Here is a 17,197-nt window from a genome sequence, read left to right as displayed (position 1 = left end):
ACCATACTTTACTGAAATTTTTTAAAATGTTTTTATAGTTGTAGATGGGACAGAATGCCTTTATTTTATTTGTTGATTTTTATGTGTTGCTAAGAAGTGCACCCAGTGCTTCATGCATGCTACGCAAGCACTCTGCCACTGAGCTACAGCCCCAGCCCTATTGAAACTTTTGATTGTCATTTTCAAACACTGGGATATACTCCTCTAGGCCAGGGCCCATCTTCAACTTCTATAGCCCCAGCAGCTAAACAGTGCCTGGAACTCAGTAGGCCTTTAGTAGGTGTCTGTGGAATGAACAAACAGATGAATGAATACAGAGGTGAATGAAAGTAGGGGGAGCTTTATGGTCATCGCATCTTGTGTGATTTCTTAGGATACAGATGTCTATAGAGAAAGTACAAGGTGCCACAATATGTCTCACAGGTTTCTTGCTAATTGCAAAGGGAAGAAAGTGTACTATTATTATAAGGAGCTTTATATTAACCAAAATGATAGCCAGTATGAATCAATCTGACATCACCAGCCATCTGGTATTCTTGCAAAATGTTTATCTAGACATAATGACATTTAAATCAAACTTTTAGTTAACAGAAAATATAGGGATAGAGGAACAAGTTAAACATTAAAAAAATATGAGCAAAGTAGAATGTGGAACAATAGTATGTTAGCATGGCAGAATACCTGAGGCAATCAACTTACAAGGAGGAAAGCTTTATTTTAGCTCACAGTTTCAGAGGTTTCAAGTCCATGGTCACTTGGCTGTATTGCTTTGGGTGTGTGGTGGTACATCGTGGCAGGAATGCATGACAGAGGAAGCCTGTTCCCTTTACCAGCCAGGAAGCAAAGACAGATGGGAAATGGAGAAGGTCTCTCTATCCCCTTTACACAATGACCTACCTTCCTTCCACTACCCCACCTCCATGATCCCATCACCTCTTAGTAGCACTATGGCTGCAATGCAGCCTTTAACACAGGGCTTTGGCAGGCATTTCAGAGCCAAAGTATAGCCAACACTAGACAGTATAATAGGTTAAATTTTCTTCAAAAAAGATAATGCCTTGTATATAGTAGTGTTCTTCCAAAGACTACAGTATAGAAAGGAGGGGATAGGAGTATTTTTACACTGAAGAAGCCAAACACTACCTCACCAGATGAGCAAGGTCAGTGTCAACATGAGTCATATGAATAGCATGTACGCTTGATGTGAAAGATGAAAATGGCCTTTCGCCTCTGTAGTCTTCCTCCCTAAAACACATAACCCAATCTAATCATGAGAAAAATACCAGACAACTCTCAGTTGAGGGAAATTTTACAAAATATTGATCAATCCTCTTCAGAACTGTCAAGGTCATTAAGAAACAAGGAAAGCCTGAGAAACTTGGCAACCCAAGAAGAGTACCAGGAGACATGACAACTAAATGTAATGTGGGATTCTGAAACAGAAGAGGCATGTTAGGTAAAAACTAAAAATCTGAATAAAGTTTGACCTTTATTTAATTTGAGGAAGTGGTTTTATTTTATTTTTAATTGATAATTTACAAAGTTATGGGAACAGGGTTATTTTGATACATTTATATATTGTACAGTGATCAAATAAGGGTAATTAGTATACCCATCACCTCAAACATGTTTTTTTTTTTTTAAAGATAATTTACTAGCATTTCCTTTTATTTATTTATTTATTTATTTATTTAGCGAGAGAGTGAGAGAATTTCAATATTTATTTTTCGGTTTTTCGGCGGACACAACATCTTTGTTTGTATGTGGTGCTGAGGATCGAACCCCGGGCCGCACACATGCCAGGCGAGCGCGCTACCACTTGAGTCACATCCCCAGCCCTCAAACATGTTTTTTTGTGTTAAAATATTTTAAAATCCTTTCTTCTAGCTATCTTGAAATGTATAATACATTTTTATTGACTATAGTTGCCCTACTGTGTCATGGACTTATTCCTCATATCTTACTGTAACTTTTTACCTTTTGACCAACCTCTCCCCATCTCTACTCCCCCTACCCTTTCCACCTCTGGTAATCATCATTCTACTCTCTACTTCTTTCTTGCATAGTAATAGTAATGTGCTTTTCACATTGCATTCTATCAGGTGGCACCCAATTCAATATGTTCCATTACTGATGATGCTGCTTGGTGAAGGTTGTTATGTTTCCATTATTCTTTGAGTATTTTCCTGCTTTCCGCACAAAATGATTTAGGCTACTCTTGTACTCTGCCTCAGCCCTGGAATTAGCTGTTTCTCCAATGGCCAATGATATATAGATGCTAAAATTTAGATGCTAAGTATGTTTATTGTTTTCAGATGTCTCTGCTTTTAGGCCCTTTCAGTTTTAAAATGTAGAGTATATGTAAATGAGTATGTGCGTGTGCATACACACATACACCCTATGGTTACTGTGTTTTATCACAATAAAGCATGGAGTGAATGGGGAAAAAAAAGATGCAGTTAGAAGTTGTAAAGCTTGGGGCTGGGGATGTGGCTCAAGTGGTAGCGCGCTTACCTGGCATGCGTGAGGGCCCAGGTTCAATCCTCGGCACCACATACAAACAAAGATGTTGTGTCCGCCAATAACTAAAAATAAATATTAAAAAATTCTCTCTCTCTCTCTCTCTCTCTCTCTCTCTCTAAAAAATAAAAAAAAAGAAGATGTAAAGCTTCTTTAATAGCCACAGATATGGAAACACAGCATGCTTCCAAATACAGTCCAATTTCCCTGCTGCCCAGGGACCCCTCAGAGTATAGACAGAACTACCCACAAGTAGAGAAGCTTCTATTTATTGCAGACAGGGTTGTGCCATTTAGTTTCTACAAACTAAGCCATTTTGTGCTAGAAAGCCTCTGCGTATCTGAAATACTCATGTTGCCATGGAAATGTGCTAGGAGGCCAACTGAGAGGGATTCATACCTGCTCACTCCTGGGGTACAGATAAGCTGAGAACATTGGTAGTGTTTCCTGTGATGCTGGGTTGGGCAAAGACAGGTGTCCCAGGAGCAACTTCTAGTGGCCCAGATTCTGCTTCAGTGAAATTGTCGATCACAACTATACTTTGCCCTTAATCACAAAATAGTTTTAATATTTTACAAAACTTCTGACCCAGATACAAAAAGTCCACCAGGGCAAAAAAAAATTTAATGGCTTTATTTTAATTAAGTAAGACTTTCTCCTTCCTTGGAGGAAGGATCATTTTTTAAAAATCATCTAGTTCTTCCAATTCTTTGAACAGTCATGTTAACGCCCTTCAATCTTCATAGTTCATTTTCTTCTGCCTTAGCTTTTTATGCTGCACTGCCCCCTACTGTCTAGAACATGAGCTAGCACCCTGCTGGCTCTCAAACACTTCCCTGGTCTTATTTTGCCTTTGAGGACAGGTGGATACAATTCTGCTCCCTTAATTTTCATTTCTGCTGTAAGCTTTCGCTTAGAACCTACTTCATCTAGGGTGTGTAAGTGTGTAGTACGTGGTGTAGCCATCCATATGCCCAGGGAGTTATTTTAAATTCTGTGTGTCCTCTGAAGAAAAATAGACATAATCCCAGGATTATACAGAACTGTTAGTGACAGCCTTTCATATTCTATTTTTGTCAAAACAGGAAAAGTTTTGCATGAGGAGCATATTGAACTGTTGATGGAGGAATTTGCTTTCCTGAAAAAAGAAGTGGTGGGAAAAGAACTGCTGAAAGGGTCTCTCCTCTTCACAGGTCAGTTTTTGGAAGGATCACAGGTCAAAGAGGTCAGAAGGCCAGCTGGGTTCCTTACTATCTCTCTAGGATGTGAGCTAGGATTGATTTCTGCTAAAGACTTTCTGACCATAGGCCAATTTAATATAATTTCCCTATGCTTCCATGAGCAATAAAATACCTATTTTTATTCATTTTCTTATAAAGATTTCATTGCTTCATGGGCTTCAAAAAGTATATTAGAAATCTTATGCAAATTTATACTTTCATTTCAATTTATTTAGCAAAATTTTCCCTTCAGAAGTCTTTGGTTGGAGATTATGTTTCTAGAGGAGGTTGTACATGAAAACTCTTTTAAAAAAGACTGGGAGATGGGTGCTTGGAATGAAGAATATTTTTATACTTCTCCTTGCAGAGAAAAGAGAATATGCATGGCCCCTTTCTTCCTCCAGCAAGTTACAGGTACATTGGCCTGCAACCACAGCATTTTGTCTACTATATATTGGAATATTGACTTTATGTTGGTCATTCTTTGAGCAGCTGTTAGCAATAGGAAGTGAGTATAATGTAGCCACCTGCTCTTGTGGCACTTTGGATGGACTCCTTATCTGGCTATACTCTGGGATATCAGGGCCATCTTGCCTGAGGGCTTTCATTAGAAAAAGCAGACCCCTTCATGGCCAGGTATTGTTTAATTGTAAGACCAATTATCCCTGCATGAATTTCCAGACTGTACAATGGAACCTCTTTTTGAAATCTATCTTCCTTCTTGAAAATGACATGAAAGTTGTGGCAACCAGGGATAACCATTGACTTGTATATGGAACTATGCTAAGAATGTGACAAGCATTCTTAATTCGTGAGAGTCCCATAAAGTGGGTATTTATTATCCTCATAATATAGGTGAAGAAATGTTAGCTCAGAGAGGAATAGCTTCACCATGTTCAGACACCGGTCATTTGATAGAGACAGGTGGACTTTGTGTGGCTCAAGCTTCTAGCGGCTGCTCAGGACTCAGGACTAGAGAAATTGGTGATCTGTACAGAGGAAGCTTTTTTCCTTTCTAAAACTGATACTTCAATCCTAAAGATTTCACTAATGTTTGTTTGCTTTTATTTATACTATTTTTAAAACATACCCATTATGTTAGGTGAATTTCAAAGTCTCAAGACATGTTGGTTTATAATATATAAGGACTCAGATATGAAGACTTTTAAATTTAGGTCATGTTTTAATATTTGGGCTTGGGCAGAGTGAAGCAGTATTGTTTGTGACCAAACAATTTACACACAGATATTAGGTGTGCTTTTTAAAGATTATAAAGACCAAGAAAATATTTCACACTAGACCAACTTTATTGATGTTAAACTAGCTTAAAGTTATTAAAGTTACTATTCTCTCAGCCTTTCAAGCTATCGTGACCTTTGCCCCATTGCCATTTACATATATGGTATTGATATGAACCTGGATTTCAGGGATAGAATACCCCTGTTCTTCAACTTTTACCAGATGACTTGTAATCACTAATAGAAGAGGAAATGTAGGTATGGATATGCAATTATATACATATACATACAATGCACTTATATACATATACATATCTATGTATATGTATGTAAGTGCATTGAATATATTAGAAACCCAAAACTTTTTTATTGTTCTCTTTGTCTGGAGTGACTGCTGTTGTCAGTAGAATTTCTTACTTTACTAACAAGACTGAATTTCATTTAAAAAAAAAAAAAAAGGAGATCCTTTTGTGAAAGAGTTTACATTTACCCACCTGTTGATCTTTGTGCACGCCCACCCCATAAGGCCTGGTCTCTTGTCCTGATCACCTGGCCCTGTTTTTTTTTACTCCCCGCTGTGTTCTGGGTTTTGTTTTTCATCTAGCAGCCCTTTATTCCCAGTTCCCATGGTGTCTGTGATTCCCTACAGCTGGCCCTTTGGAAAAAGAACGGTTTGGCTTCCCTGCATTCAGTGGCATCTCTCGCCTGACCTGGCTGGTCTCTCTCTTTGGGGAGCTCTCCCTTGTGTCTGCCACTTTGGAAGAGAGAAAAGAAGATCAGTATATGAAAATGACTGTGCACTTGGAGACTGAAAACAAATGGTAAGTCCTGAGAAACTGAGGAGAAGCAAACTTCAGGATCTCCTCAGTTGTCCAAAAGAGAGGGAGCCCTGAGAACTCTCACTGTCTTTCAACTCCAGATCTGTCTGCTACTGCAGGTAACAAACTGTGATTTCACTCATGTTACCTCTTTTCATCCTCACAGCAGCAATTGAGGCAAAGACCAACAAAAACTCATTTGCCAGTAAGTGAAGAGCAGCTTTCAAAATTCAAGCAGATTGTCTTAAGACACTCATGTAATTAATACCAGCTTTATTATTTATTAATTTACTTAAGAGATTGAGTCCGACTTTGTTGCCCAGGCTGGCCCTGAACTTCTGGGTTCAAGTGATCCTCCTCCTTCAGCCTCCCAAGTACTGGGACAACAGGTGTGCGCTACTGTACCCATCTAAGATTACTTCATTTTTACTGAGACGGGAATAGAGGAACAGAAACATCTTGACATATTCTATCACTCAAACCTCAAGACTCCATGTTATTTGGAAAGACATGAAAAATTTTCTTAGGAAGATAAAGCAGTTTGGAATACACCAGATTTATTTTTATCCACTGTCAAAATAAAGGAATAAGTTATATTAAAGTTAATCTTTGTTATCACATTCTGGAACATTTGCAAGGCTGCACTGTGAACTTTCAAAACTAGCCAGGAGAGTTAATTTTAGATGAAGTGAGACCAACTTTTTGGTGGAGTTTGTAACTGTCATTAATTTTTATGATGGCTTGATCCCTATAGTTTTACTTACTTGATCAATATAATGGCTGTTTCCTGGAATCTTTGTCAGACCTGAATAGGAATTTTTGATTTGTGGGCTAGTACTAAGCACACAGGAAACATTTAATCACTTTCAGCACAGAAAACTAGCTGAACTTAGTTCTTCAGAGCAGGTTGGACCCTGCTGGGTTTATGTTCTCTTGATACAGCATGTTGTTTCTGGTGGGAAAGAAACCATCTTATCCTGCAAATATTTGCAAATGAAGGTTATCAGAGAGAGAGGGGAGTTCCAGAGAAACTGCCTGTGAACTTAGGCCTGTGTTTTTGTTGGAATGCCTGGAATCAGTTGCTGTCCCAGCCCAGCATGTGCATGGAGCAGGCCCTCTCGTTAGCTCCACTCCACCAAGTGGAAGTGCCCATAGCCAGGGTCCTCACTTAAACCTTCAAGTAGAAAAGAGTAAAACTTTCCAGATTTTTAGAAGACAGGGCCACAAAATGTGGAAGTTGTTCTATAATCTTCTCTCCTGGTATCTTCCTGCATGTGTGGCTACACTGTGGCCCCCATTTTATGCACTTCAGATCTCTTCCTCTTAAGCATTGTCCTACACTCCAGTGTTGGTCTTGGTAAGGTTAACCCAGGAGAGGGCTAACCTTCCCCCAGTATATCAAGGTTCTCCAAAGACAAAACCAATATGATTTGTATATAAATAGATTAGAGGGTATTTATTAAATAATTGGCTCATGTAAAGAAGTCCCATGATAAACTGTCTACAGATTGGAGATCCCAGGATCTGGTAACCATGGCTCAGTACAAGTCCAAAGGCCTCAGAATCAGGGAACCCCAGAGTGTAACTCTTGGTTCAGGGCTGAAAGCCTGAGAAACTAGGAAGGGTCCATTGGTGTTATGTTCAATGACCAGAGAACGTGGACTTAGAAAGTACAAAGCAGGAGATAAGCATGCCCCCGCTCTCAGGGGAAGAATCCAATTAGCCTTTTGTGTGCACTCCAGGGTCCTGACTGATTGAATGTTACCCACCCACATTGAGAGCAGATCTTTCCCAATGAGTCCACCCAAACTCACATGCTAACTTCCTCTGGAAACACCCTCACAGACACACTCGAAAGTAATGCTTTTCCAGGTTTTTAGCTGTTCTTTAATCAGGTCAACACAAAAGGGAATTATCCACTCAAGTTGGAGGCAGCCTTGTGCTTCCTACAACACCCAAAACAATCTTCAATTTTGCAATTTTGCAATCCTTTTGCTAAATCCTGCTGCATTATTATGGCACACCATTCTGGAAGCAAATAACAAAAAAAGGATGATGGTGATTTCCCTGTATTCTTTACCATGGCTCATCCACCTGCTCACCCCAGGCTTGACATCCTGCAGACAAATAGGAAGGAGTAGAAATCCCAGGCCCCATGTGATGTATGTTTAGGATTAACACCATTCCTGTTCACACTGCCAGCTCTATCAATGAATTCAACAGTCCAACAAAATTACCTTGTCCTTGACCCTGGCTCATCCCAGGAGTGAAAGAAAAGAGAAAGCAAAGAGTGTTAACAATGACCAACACCTTTCATTTCACTCTTGGGACTTTGTTAACAAAAAAAGAGAAGGGAAAGATATATATGTGTACCAAATTGACATATAAATGTACCCACACATTGACATATGTGAAGATGTTGAATTTGGGTATCCAAAATTTAAAATTGGAAAGGGTGCATATATTTAGCAATAGTAAAAAATTATATAATCAATCATATATGTAGAAAAAAACAATGGCAGAATATACATGATCATTAAATTATTTTTAAATAAGCAAAAGAAATGATCAAACATTGTTACCAGGTACAGTGGCCCATGCCTGTCATCTTAGCTACTTGGGAGGATGAAGCAGATCATGAAATTTGAAGCCAGCCTAGGGCAATTTAATGAGACCTTGTCTCAAAATAAAATTTTAAAAGGGGCTGGGGGTGTAATTTTGTATTAGAGTGCTTACCTCGCATGCCCAAGGCCCTGGGTTCAATCCCCAGTACCAAAGAGGGGGAATCTTATTGTTTTAGGGTTTATGTGCCATATACACACCTTATGTATATTGATAAATATTTGAAAATATTGTTAAACTGAAGATGTGTTTACTTAGGTACAAGAATTTGTGAAAATCTTTTTCCATTTTAAAAATACTTAAATTATTGTTTTATAGTTTTTTATAGTATATTTGAAAGAGCAGGGCTGAGAGTAGAAGTCAGTGGTATGTGCAAGGCCCTAGGTTCAATCCCCAGCACTGTAAAAACAAAAAAAAATTACAAAAGTAGATTTCTATCATAATATTCAATGAAGCTATTTACTTATAAGTCAATTCTACTTAAGAGATAGCTCAGTGTTCTATAAGCATAATTCTTATCTTCCCTAAAGAGAGAAACAACTCAGGGAAAGGAGAGAGACTGGGCAAGTTTATCCTACTTGATTGTAGATTTTTATGAGTGTTGATGTGAACCCCAACCAGAAATATGAAACAGAAATGGAGGTTCTTTGTTAACTAGTGGTGGGTATTGTTTGGCATACGTTTGAGTTCAGAGACTTCTTTTGAGTTTCTGATGACAGAAGTCTAAGAATTTGTCCTTATCAATAATACATATACCAAGGAAACAAACACTTTGCACACAATCCAGGTAGCTGTCATCTGGTCCATATCAGGATCCCCTTAAAGGATCTATAAGAACAAATTGACATTTACACAAAAGTCTTTCAAAAAATCCACCTGCCCAGTAGCAAACATGCATAAATAACTATTTGGCAGTAAAGTTGGAAAAACAGCCACCCAAGAGAAGTGGTGGAGATCAGGATGCCACTGAGCCACCATACTGAGCCACAGCAGCAGGGAAGGTGGGTACCAAATGCAGACCCATACCAGGAGGTCAGGTGCCAAAAAACACCTATTTCCATTCCCGTGTAACCTTTAACAATAAGATTCTCTTGTCTTTGCAGTCCACTGTCATGGATTGAAGAGAAAGGACCTGGTCTAAAACGAAACAGATATTTAAGCTTCCATTTCAAATCTGGGTCCCTGGAGAATGTGCCAAATGTAGGTGTCAATAAGAACATTTTCCTAAAAGATCAAAATATATTTGTCCAGAAACTCTTAGGCCAGTTCTCTGAGAAGGAACTGGCGGCTGAAAAGAAGCGCATCCTGCACTGCCTGTCTCTTGCAGAAGAAATCCAGAAATATTGCCTTCCAAAGAAGTGAGGAGGAAGTGACCCAGATCGGATCAGAGTTTGATGTTTATCAAGAATTGACCTTTATTCTTATAATTAAACATTAGCTAAAAACAGGATTATCTTACTGTAGTAGTTGCTTTGGGGTGATATTTTGGATTGGGACTATGCAGTTTGGATGAGGAAAGAACTTACCTTGGTTGAGCTCAGCCAAATGCTCTGTATGCTGTTTTCATTTACTCCTCCCCACAGCCCTATGAGAAGGGCGTGGGCATGCCTCTCATTAATGAACCAGAAAACCTTGTTTGAAGTCGACCAGATAGTAAATAGCAGAACTGGACTTTTAAGCCTACCTGTGATCTGAACCACTACCAAATGCTGCCTTAAACTCTTTCCTGCATTAAAGATTTTTATTGTCCTCCATAAGTATTCACTGGGTGACTCTCTGTTGGGTGCTTGGGAATTCTAAAATTAATAAAATGTAGCCATTGCATTCATCAACTCACAGTGTCAAAAGGGAACCAGCCACACAAACAGGTCATTATGACATAGTGGTGTCAGTAAAAGATATGCACAGTGGACCTGGAGAAGCATTCAGACTTCCAAAAATGTTCTTGCTGACAAATGGCTCAGCTAGGGGAAAGGACATTCCTGGTGGAGGGTTGGCCTAAGCGAAGGAATGGGAGCAAGAAGCAGCCTGGAGAGCCCCCAGGAACAGTGTTGCTGGAACATAAGGGTCTTGAAGAGGGAAATCTGATTGGAGGGAACCTGTAAATGAAACCTGGGGTTTCATTTGTTAGCACAAATGCACTGAAGATGTCATTTAATAGAGGAGTGGAATCACTGGTTTCAGTTGAAGTGAGATGGCGGTCTGGAGGAGGTAAGATTAAGATAAAGAAGAGGCATCAAGTTGCATCCACAACTTGTGTACAGCCTTGGCTGCTCATGCCAGGTCAGGCTCTGCTGCCCTGTGTCAGGAAGCTGCTCTTTCCATTTCATTGTTGATCCTGTTCCATTTTCTCTGAAACTCATATCCACTCCCCACTGGCCAACATGACGTTAAACATGACGTTTAAGGAGCTATGAGGGCAGTGATGGAGTCCACCTCTATTTGCTACTCTGCTTTTATTCCATCACCATAGTCCCTCAAGGTAAAGCAGTCAAATGTATTAATTTGTGATTTTAAAGGTCCTTAAAGTTATTATCATATGCAAAAGGTTTGTAATAAACATTGATCAGTTGGTTCTTTTGTTTTATTGCCTACATCAAATGTCCCAAGAGGGGAGGGATAGTGTGTGTCTGATACCCTGTGTAGCATCTAGCATGCGGTAAATATCAAACATATTTGATGATTAAAATGTAATGAATCCACCTTTCCCATTTGACTTTGGTAATTCTGCTATCTCAAAAAAAAAAATAGTGACCTTTTATGATTTTGGGAGTAGATGTCAAAACAAGAGCTAGACAGAGATTAACATAGTGAAAACAGATTTAATACAGGCATTATTACAATAGGGAATGTGAACTCAAGTCTAAAACTCGGCTCAATTTCACATACAGCATGGGTCAGTGCTGTTTTCATAGCCCATAAGCAGGATAGGGGCCATTGGGTAGAAAATTTTTTAAAAATGATCATGACTAAGAGGAATTCTAGCTAAGCCAAATTGACAGAATTGTAACTGAAGGCAGGCTGGGTGACTGGGGTGACTTGATTCCAGTGGTGGTAGAGGAGAAATTTGATCAGGTGTTGAGTGGTCAGACACCAAGAGTGGGGACTCTTACCAAGTAAATTTAGTAGGAACTTTGCTGAACCTGGGCCATGGCAAGATAGAGAAGTCCCAAGGCTCAGGATACCTGAAAAGAGAGTTCAGAGGAGCCTGACTAAAGTCTGGTAGCAGAGAGTCTGTCATGGGCCACGTGAATACTAATTGGTATTGATGACTACTCATCATTGCTTTGGTCAGAAGATTCAAAGTAAAACATCCATTTATTTTACTCATTGATGAGAACTGCAGAGGCAGAAGAAAGAAGAAATGGAAGAAAACAACCAAAATGATGGAGAAACAGCCTTACTTTGCTCTTTACAATTCCCTAAGTATTCTGTGAGGTTGCTGGGCCAGTTCTGCCTAGTAACCACACCTGGCTCCATGCTACTGCAGTATTTCCCAAGTACTCTTTCTTCGGAAGGTGGCACCCCATCCCCATCATAATTTCTCTCCCAGAGTGTCAAGAAAAAATCTACAAGTACCCATTTTCTCAATTCAATGTAAAGAAAAAACCTTTTGTCTTACTTTATACTACCCATAAGTACTGGGGGCTCTCTAGGAGGGCCTGATGTCTCCAGGTGAGAGTCACTGCAATAGTGCCCTTGACTCCCTCTGTCCCTTGGACCCTCTCTCTATGAGGGTCCTTCTTGTAAAGATAAGAAAAGAAGTTATCCCATGAAACCCAGCACCCTCTCTCTCTGAACTGACATCTTTAAGATACATGAGAGTTCTCCACTTGTTTATGTGGTTTGTGACCAGGACATATTGACCAGGAGTGTAACTGACAGCTGCAATAAAGTTGCTGAGCTGGGGTTGTGGCTCAGTGATAGAGCGCCCCTCTCACCTGTTTGAGGCACTGGGTTCCATCCTCAGCACCACATAAAAATAAATAAATACAATAAAGGTATTGTGTCCATCTACAACTAAAAAAAAAAAAAAAAGAATAAAGTTGCTGATTCCTCAAAGGCAGGGCAGATTAGCAAACGTATTAAGCATTCCTCAGTCAGCTTTATATTAAAACTAAATCTTTAAGATTTTACCTCTTTCTTTTTACCTTAATTGTTCCCCAGAATTGGAGGGAATTCTTTGTGGGACCCTGAGAATCCTGATAAGAAATCAGATTAAGGGGCCAGGGTTGTGGCTCAGTGGTAGAGCACTTGCCAAGCATGGGGCACTGGGTTCAATCCCAGCACCACATAAAAAATATAAATAAACAAAATAAAGGTATTGTGTCCATATACAACTAAAAGAAGTATTTTTAAAAAATCAGATTAAAGGAAAGAGAGAAGATACATTAGCTAGTGACACTAGAGCACATCATAAGGCTGATTTTTGGAAAACCCTTTGATAAACTTGCCCAATGGTTGTGACACTGGAGAAGGGTAGGGAACAAGAGGCCCAAGAGAGCTGAACCTTTGATTCTGGAAGTGTGGGATGCTGACTACACTTTAATTTGGCATTGGTGAGGTAAGGATGCTATCAGCAATGGAAATTCTCAGGCCTATCTCAGACATACTTAATCAGAATCTGCATTTTAATAGATCTTATGGTGACTGTGTGCACATCAAAGTCTCTTGAAGCTTATAGACTAGTAAGGAATTTTTATTAAATAAATAATGATACTGGGCTGGGGATGTGGCTCAAGCGGTAGCGCGCTCGCCTGCCATGCGTGCGACCCGGGTTCGATCCTCAGCACCACATACCAACAAAGATGTTGTGTCCGCCGAGAACTAAAAAATAAATATTAAAAACTCTCTCTCTCTCTCTCTCTCTCTCTCTCTCTCTCTCTCTCTCTCTCTCTCTCTCTCCCCTCTGTCACTCTCTCTTTAAAAAAAAAAAATAAATAAATAAATAAATAAATAATGATACTTATTAAATAATAAATACCCAAGCATAGTGGGGAATAGGGCTATAAAGATTTTAAACATGTATGGCATTTCAAGCTACTTAGTAGGCTGAGGCAGGAGGATTGCATGTTGGAGGCCAGCCTCAGCAACTCAGTGAGATGGTCTCAGAACAAAAAATTGGAAAAACTAGGGGTGTATCTCAGTGGTTAGAGCACCCTTGGTTCAATTCCCATTCCCAGTATTTAAAAACAAACAAACAAACAAGAACAACAACAAAAACACACCTTACCCTAGGGAGAGGATAAGTTGGACAAGGAGTCAGGAAGGATTCCCTAAAGAATGTGAAATATGCTGAAACTTGAAGGTTGAGGAGTTGTCTCAGCACATAGAGATGGACAAGGTACTGAGTAAACATTCCTGGCAGAAGGAACAGTCTATACCAAGCCCTTTTAATGGCCAGATACAAGGCCAGCAACTACCCCTGGAGGTAACACAGAAACTCAATTCCTTTGATGGATTCTAGTTGACTATTTTTATTTTTTGGTACTGGGGAATTAAACCCAGGGTCACTTAACCACTGAGCCACATCTCCAGGCCCCCTTTTATGTTTTATTTTGAGACAAGTTCTCACTAAATTGCTGTCCTTAGGGCCTTGCTAAATTGCTGAGGTTGGTCTTAAATTTGCATTTCTCCTACCTCAGCCTTCTGAGTGGCTGGGATTACAGGAGTTTCCCTATTTTGGTGTTTAGCTTGTAAAAGGACTTGTCAGAACAAACCATGTCATCAAAATTGAAGTAATGTGCATTGAAAATAAGCTTGATCATGGGCATATGCAGAATTTCCAATGTATTTTTAAGTATAAATAAAACTATAATTTAGAATTTTTAGGTTTCTTGAATATAAAGAGATGAATTATTCCAATTATTGTCAGTCCTTTTTTATGTTTTTTAAAAATATAGTTCAGAGCATGGAAACTGAAGTGTTGACCCCTGTCTCTAGAATCTAAGTTGCTCATGAAGCCATAGGGACTTGCCTGGGATTAAATATATATCTTATATAACTTGGCTATTCATTTTTATGTTTGATTTTTAGATTCATGTATACATTAACAGTTCATGTGGTTATTATTTGGTCATTTAGGGTAGTGATAATAAAGTTAGCTGTGAATGAAGCAAAGTTGTAAAGAGATAAGTGTGGTAAGTTTTAAAAATAAATAAAAATCAGACAAAATAGAAGGTATTGAAGCTCATCTCATGTTCAGTAGTCTTCCAGCCTCTCAGGTGCCTAATAGTTCATACATCAGTATAACAAGTAACAAAGATAGTTGAAATAAGAGAACTTGTCCATTAGTCTTTCATCTAAAAGCAGTACATTACATCATGCCTTCCAACTGTGTTTCTAACATTACAATATTTGTATGATATTGGAATCTGTACTCATATATTGTGTAAATAATATGAAACTGTATATTTTTCAAAGATTTTTTTTTAAACTTTGGGAAATCTTCTTTTGTTAAGATGTTAAAGGAATAAAAGCTGGAAAAAAAATAAAACTGTACCTTCAAAAAAAAAAGTTTGGACACAATACCTTTTATTTATTTTTATGTGGTGCTGAGGATTAAACCCAGTGCCTCACACATGTTAGGTGAGCACTCTACCACTGAGCCACAACCCCAGCCCATAAGGTATCTTTTGGATAGCTAAGAAGAAACATTCAACAGGGAACTGAACCTATGGTCAATTTTGGGGTACAGATCCAATCCTGAAATAAATAGAAGTGCAAAACCAGAGCCAAATTGCTCAAGGACAGCCAGGGCCACAAATGGGACATTTGGATAAACTGTGGTATGGGACAGAAGAAAGTAAAATAATGAAGGAAAAAGTGAAAGCATCAGAGACTCTGTGAGAGAGATTAACAAGAAGTTGGGTGCATTGGGGCACATCTATAGTCCCAGGTAATCAGGAGGCCTAGGACCAAAGATTGATGGGGCCCACAGATTCAGTGACGAAATGTAACCAATTCACTGTTGGTCACTGTGACATAATACATGAGAAGAACAACTTAAAGGAGGGAAGATTTATTTTGGCTCACGGTTTCAGAGGTTTTAGTCCATAGGCAGGTGGCATGAATGGTATGAGCCTGAGATGAGGCAGAACACCATGGCAGAAGCCAGAGCTGAACAAAGATGTTCACCTCATAGAAATCTGGAAGCAGAGACATACAGAAAGGGACTGGAGACAAAATAAACCCCTCAAAGGCACTCCCCCAATGAACACCACTTTCAACCAAGTCTCACCTCCTAAAGTTTCTACCACCTCCAAATAGTGCCACCAGCTAGGGACCAAGCTTTCAACACATGAGCCTCTAGTGGATATTCCAGACCCACACTATAACACCAATGTATACTATTGCCACATAGCAAGACTTGGTCTGCACAGACGTCACAACTATTTCTCTTGGATTGGGGTCATTTCGCTGGTATTCCTCATACTCTCACCTGAAAGAGTGAGGTCATGTGGGAAAGTAACAGGGTCCTTCAGTGGCAAATAAGACTTCTATGTCATGGAAGAATTTGGGGAAAACTGATATGAACTGTCCTCCAAATGTTTAGTAGAATTCACCAGTAACATTTCTGGATGAGAGTTTTTCTTGCTGTGCAGTTGTTTTATTATTCTTGCACTCGCATCAATTCCCAAGTGTGTTCAGATTATTTTCTTGAGTTAGTTTTGGTAGTTTGTTTCTAGTAATTGGTCCATTCGTGTGAATTATCTGACATACTGGCATATCTTTGTTCATTTTATTTTTCTAAAAACAGTCTTCTTTATCTTTTTATTGGTACATTATAATACTCAATTGTGGGATTGTTACATATTCATATATGCACATAATTTGATCTATCTCATTACCCAGCACCTGCCCTTTCCCTCTCCTTCTCCGTCCCCATGATTTCCTTCCTCTATTCTACCACTTTTCTTTTTATAATTTTAAAAATTAGTACAAGTATACATGAAAGTGGGATTCATATGGACATAGCATAATTTGTTCCATTTATTGTTATATATTCATACATACACATAATTTGATATAATTACCCCCATATCTTTCATTGCCTTCCCCCTTGATGTCCTTCCTCTACTCTATTGGTCTCCCTTCTATTTTTGTAGTGACCTTTTTTATTCCTTTTTTCCCCTCTAGCTTCCATATATGAGAGAAAATATTTGACATTTGACTTTTGACTTTCTGAAGCTAGCTTATTTCACGAGAAAATGACATGATTCATTGTTCTCTATGGCTTAATGAAACTTTATAGTATGTATTGTGTGTGTGTATATGTGTGTGTACCACAATGTATATATGTGTATGCATTCATCTGTTCATCATCACCTACACTGGTTCCATAACTTGGTTATTGTAAGTTGTGCTGCTATAAACATAGGTGTGTACGTATCAATATGGTAAGCTTATTTCTTTATCTATTTTTTGATACAGGGGATTGAATCCAGGGGGCACTTAAACACTAAGTCACATCCCCAGTCCTTTTTCGGATTTTATTTATAGACAAGGTCTCATTGAGTTGCTAAGGGCCTTGATAAATTGCTGAGGCTAACATTGAACGTGCTATACTCCTGCTACAGCTTCCAGAGCTGCTGGGATTACAAGCGTGTGTCACCTTGCCCATCTCTATTTTAGTTCTTTTGAATAAATACCAAGTAGTGGAATATCCGGGTCAGATGGTGGTTCCATTCTTAGACATTTGAGGAATCCATACCGATTTCCATAGTGATTGTACTAATTTTCAGTCCCACCAACAATGTAACAGTTTGTTTTCCCCTGA

General features: G+C 39.0%; 1 protein-coding gene across 7 annotated transcripts in view; it reads left to right on the top strand.

Moving 5' to 3' along the window:
• Window positions 1-10,175, top strand: part of Blvra (biliverdin reductase A) — a 39,364-nt gene extending 29,189 nt beyond the window's left edge. For all 7 annotated transcript variants that reach the window (XM_005319224.5, XM_078039828.1, XM_021722301.3 and 4 more), the window contains 3 exons: window positions 3,606-3,713; window positions 5,628-5,799; window positions 9,522-10,175. In XM_005319224.5, coding sequence (XP_005319281.3) covers window positions 3,606-3,713; window positions 5,628-5,799; window positions 9,522-9,780 — 539 coding nt within the window. In that variant the 3' untranslated portion in view covers window positions 9,781-10,175. The remainder of the gene's footprint in view (window positions 1-3,605; window positions 3,714-5,627; window positions 5,800-9,521) is intronic.
• The last annotated feature ends 7,022 nt before the right edge of the window (window positions 10,176-17,197 follow it).

The sequence above is a fragment of the Ictidomys tridecemlineatus genome, chromosome 2, assembly GCF_052094955.1.
Source record: "Ictidomys tridecemlineatus isolate mIctTri1 chromosome 2, mIctTri1.hap1, whole genome shotgun sequence".
Lineage (NCBI taxonomy): Eukaryota > Metazoa > Chordata > Mammalia > Rodentia > Sciuridae > Ictidomys > Ictidomys tridecemlineatus.
Note: the sequence above shows the minus strand (reverse complement) of the source record. Positions and strands in the feature narration are given on the sequence as shown.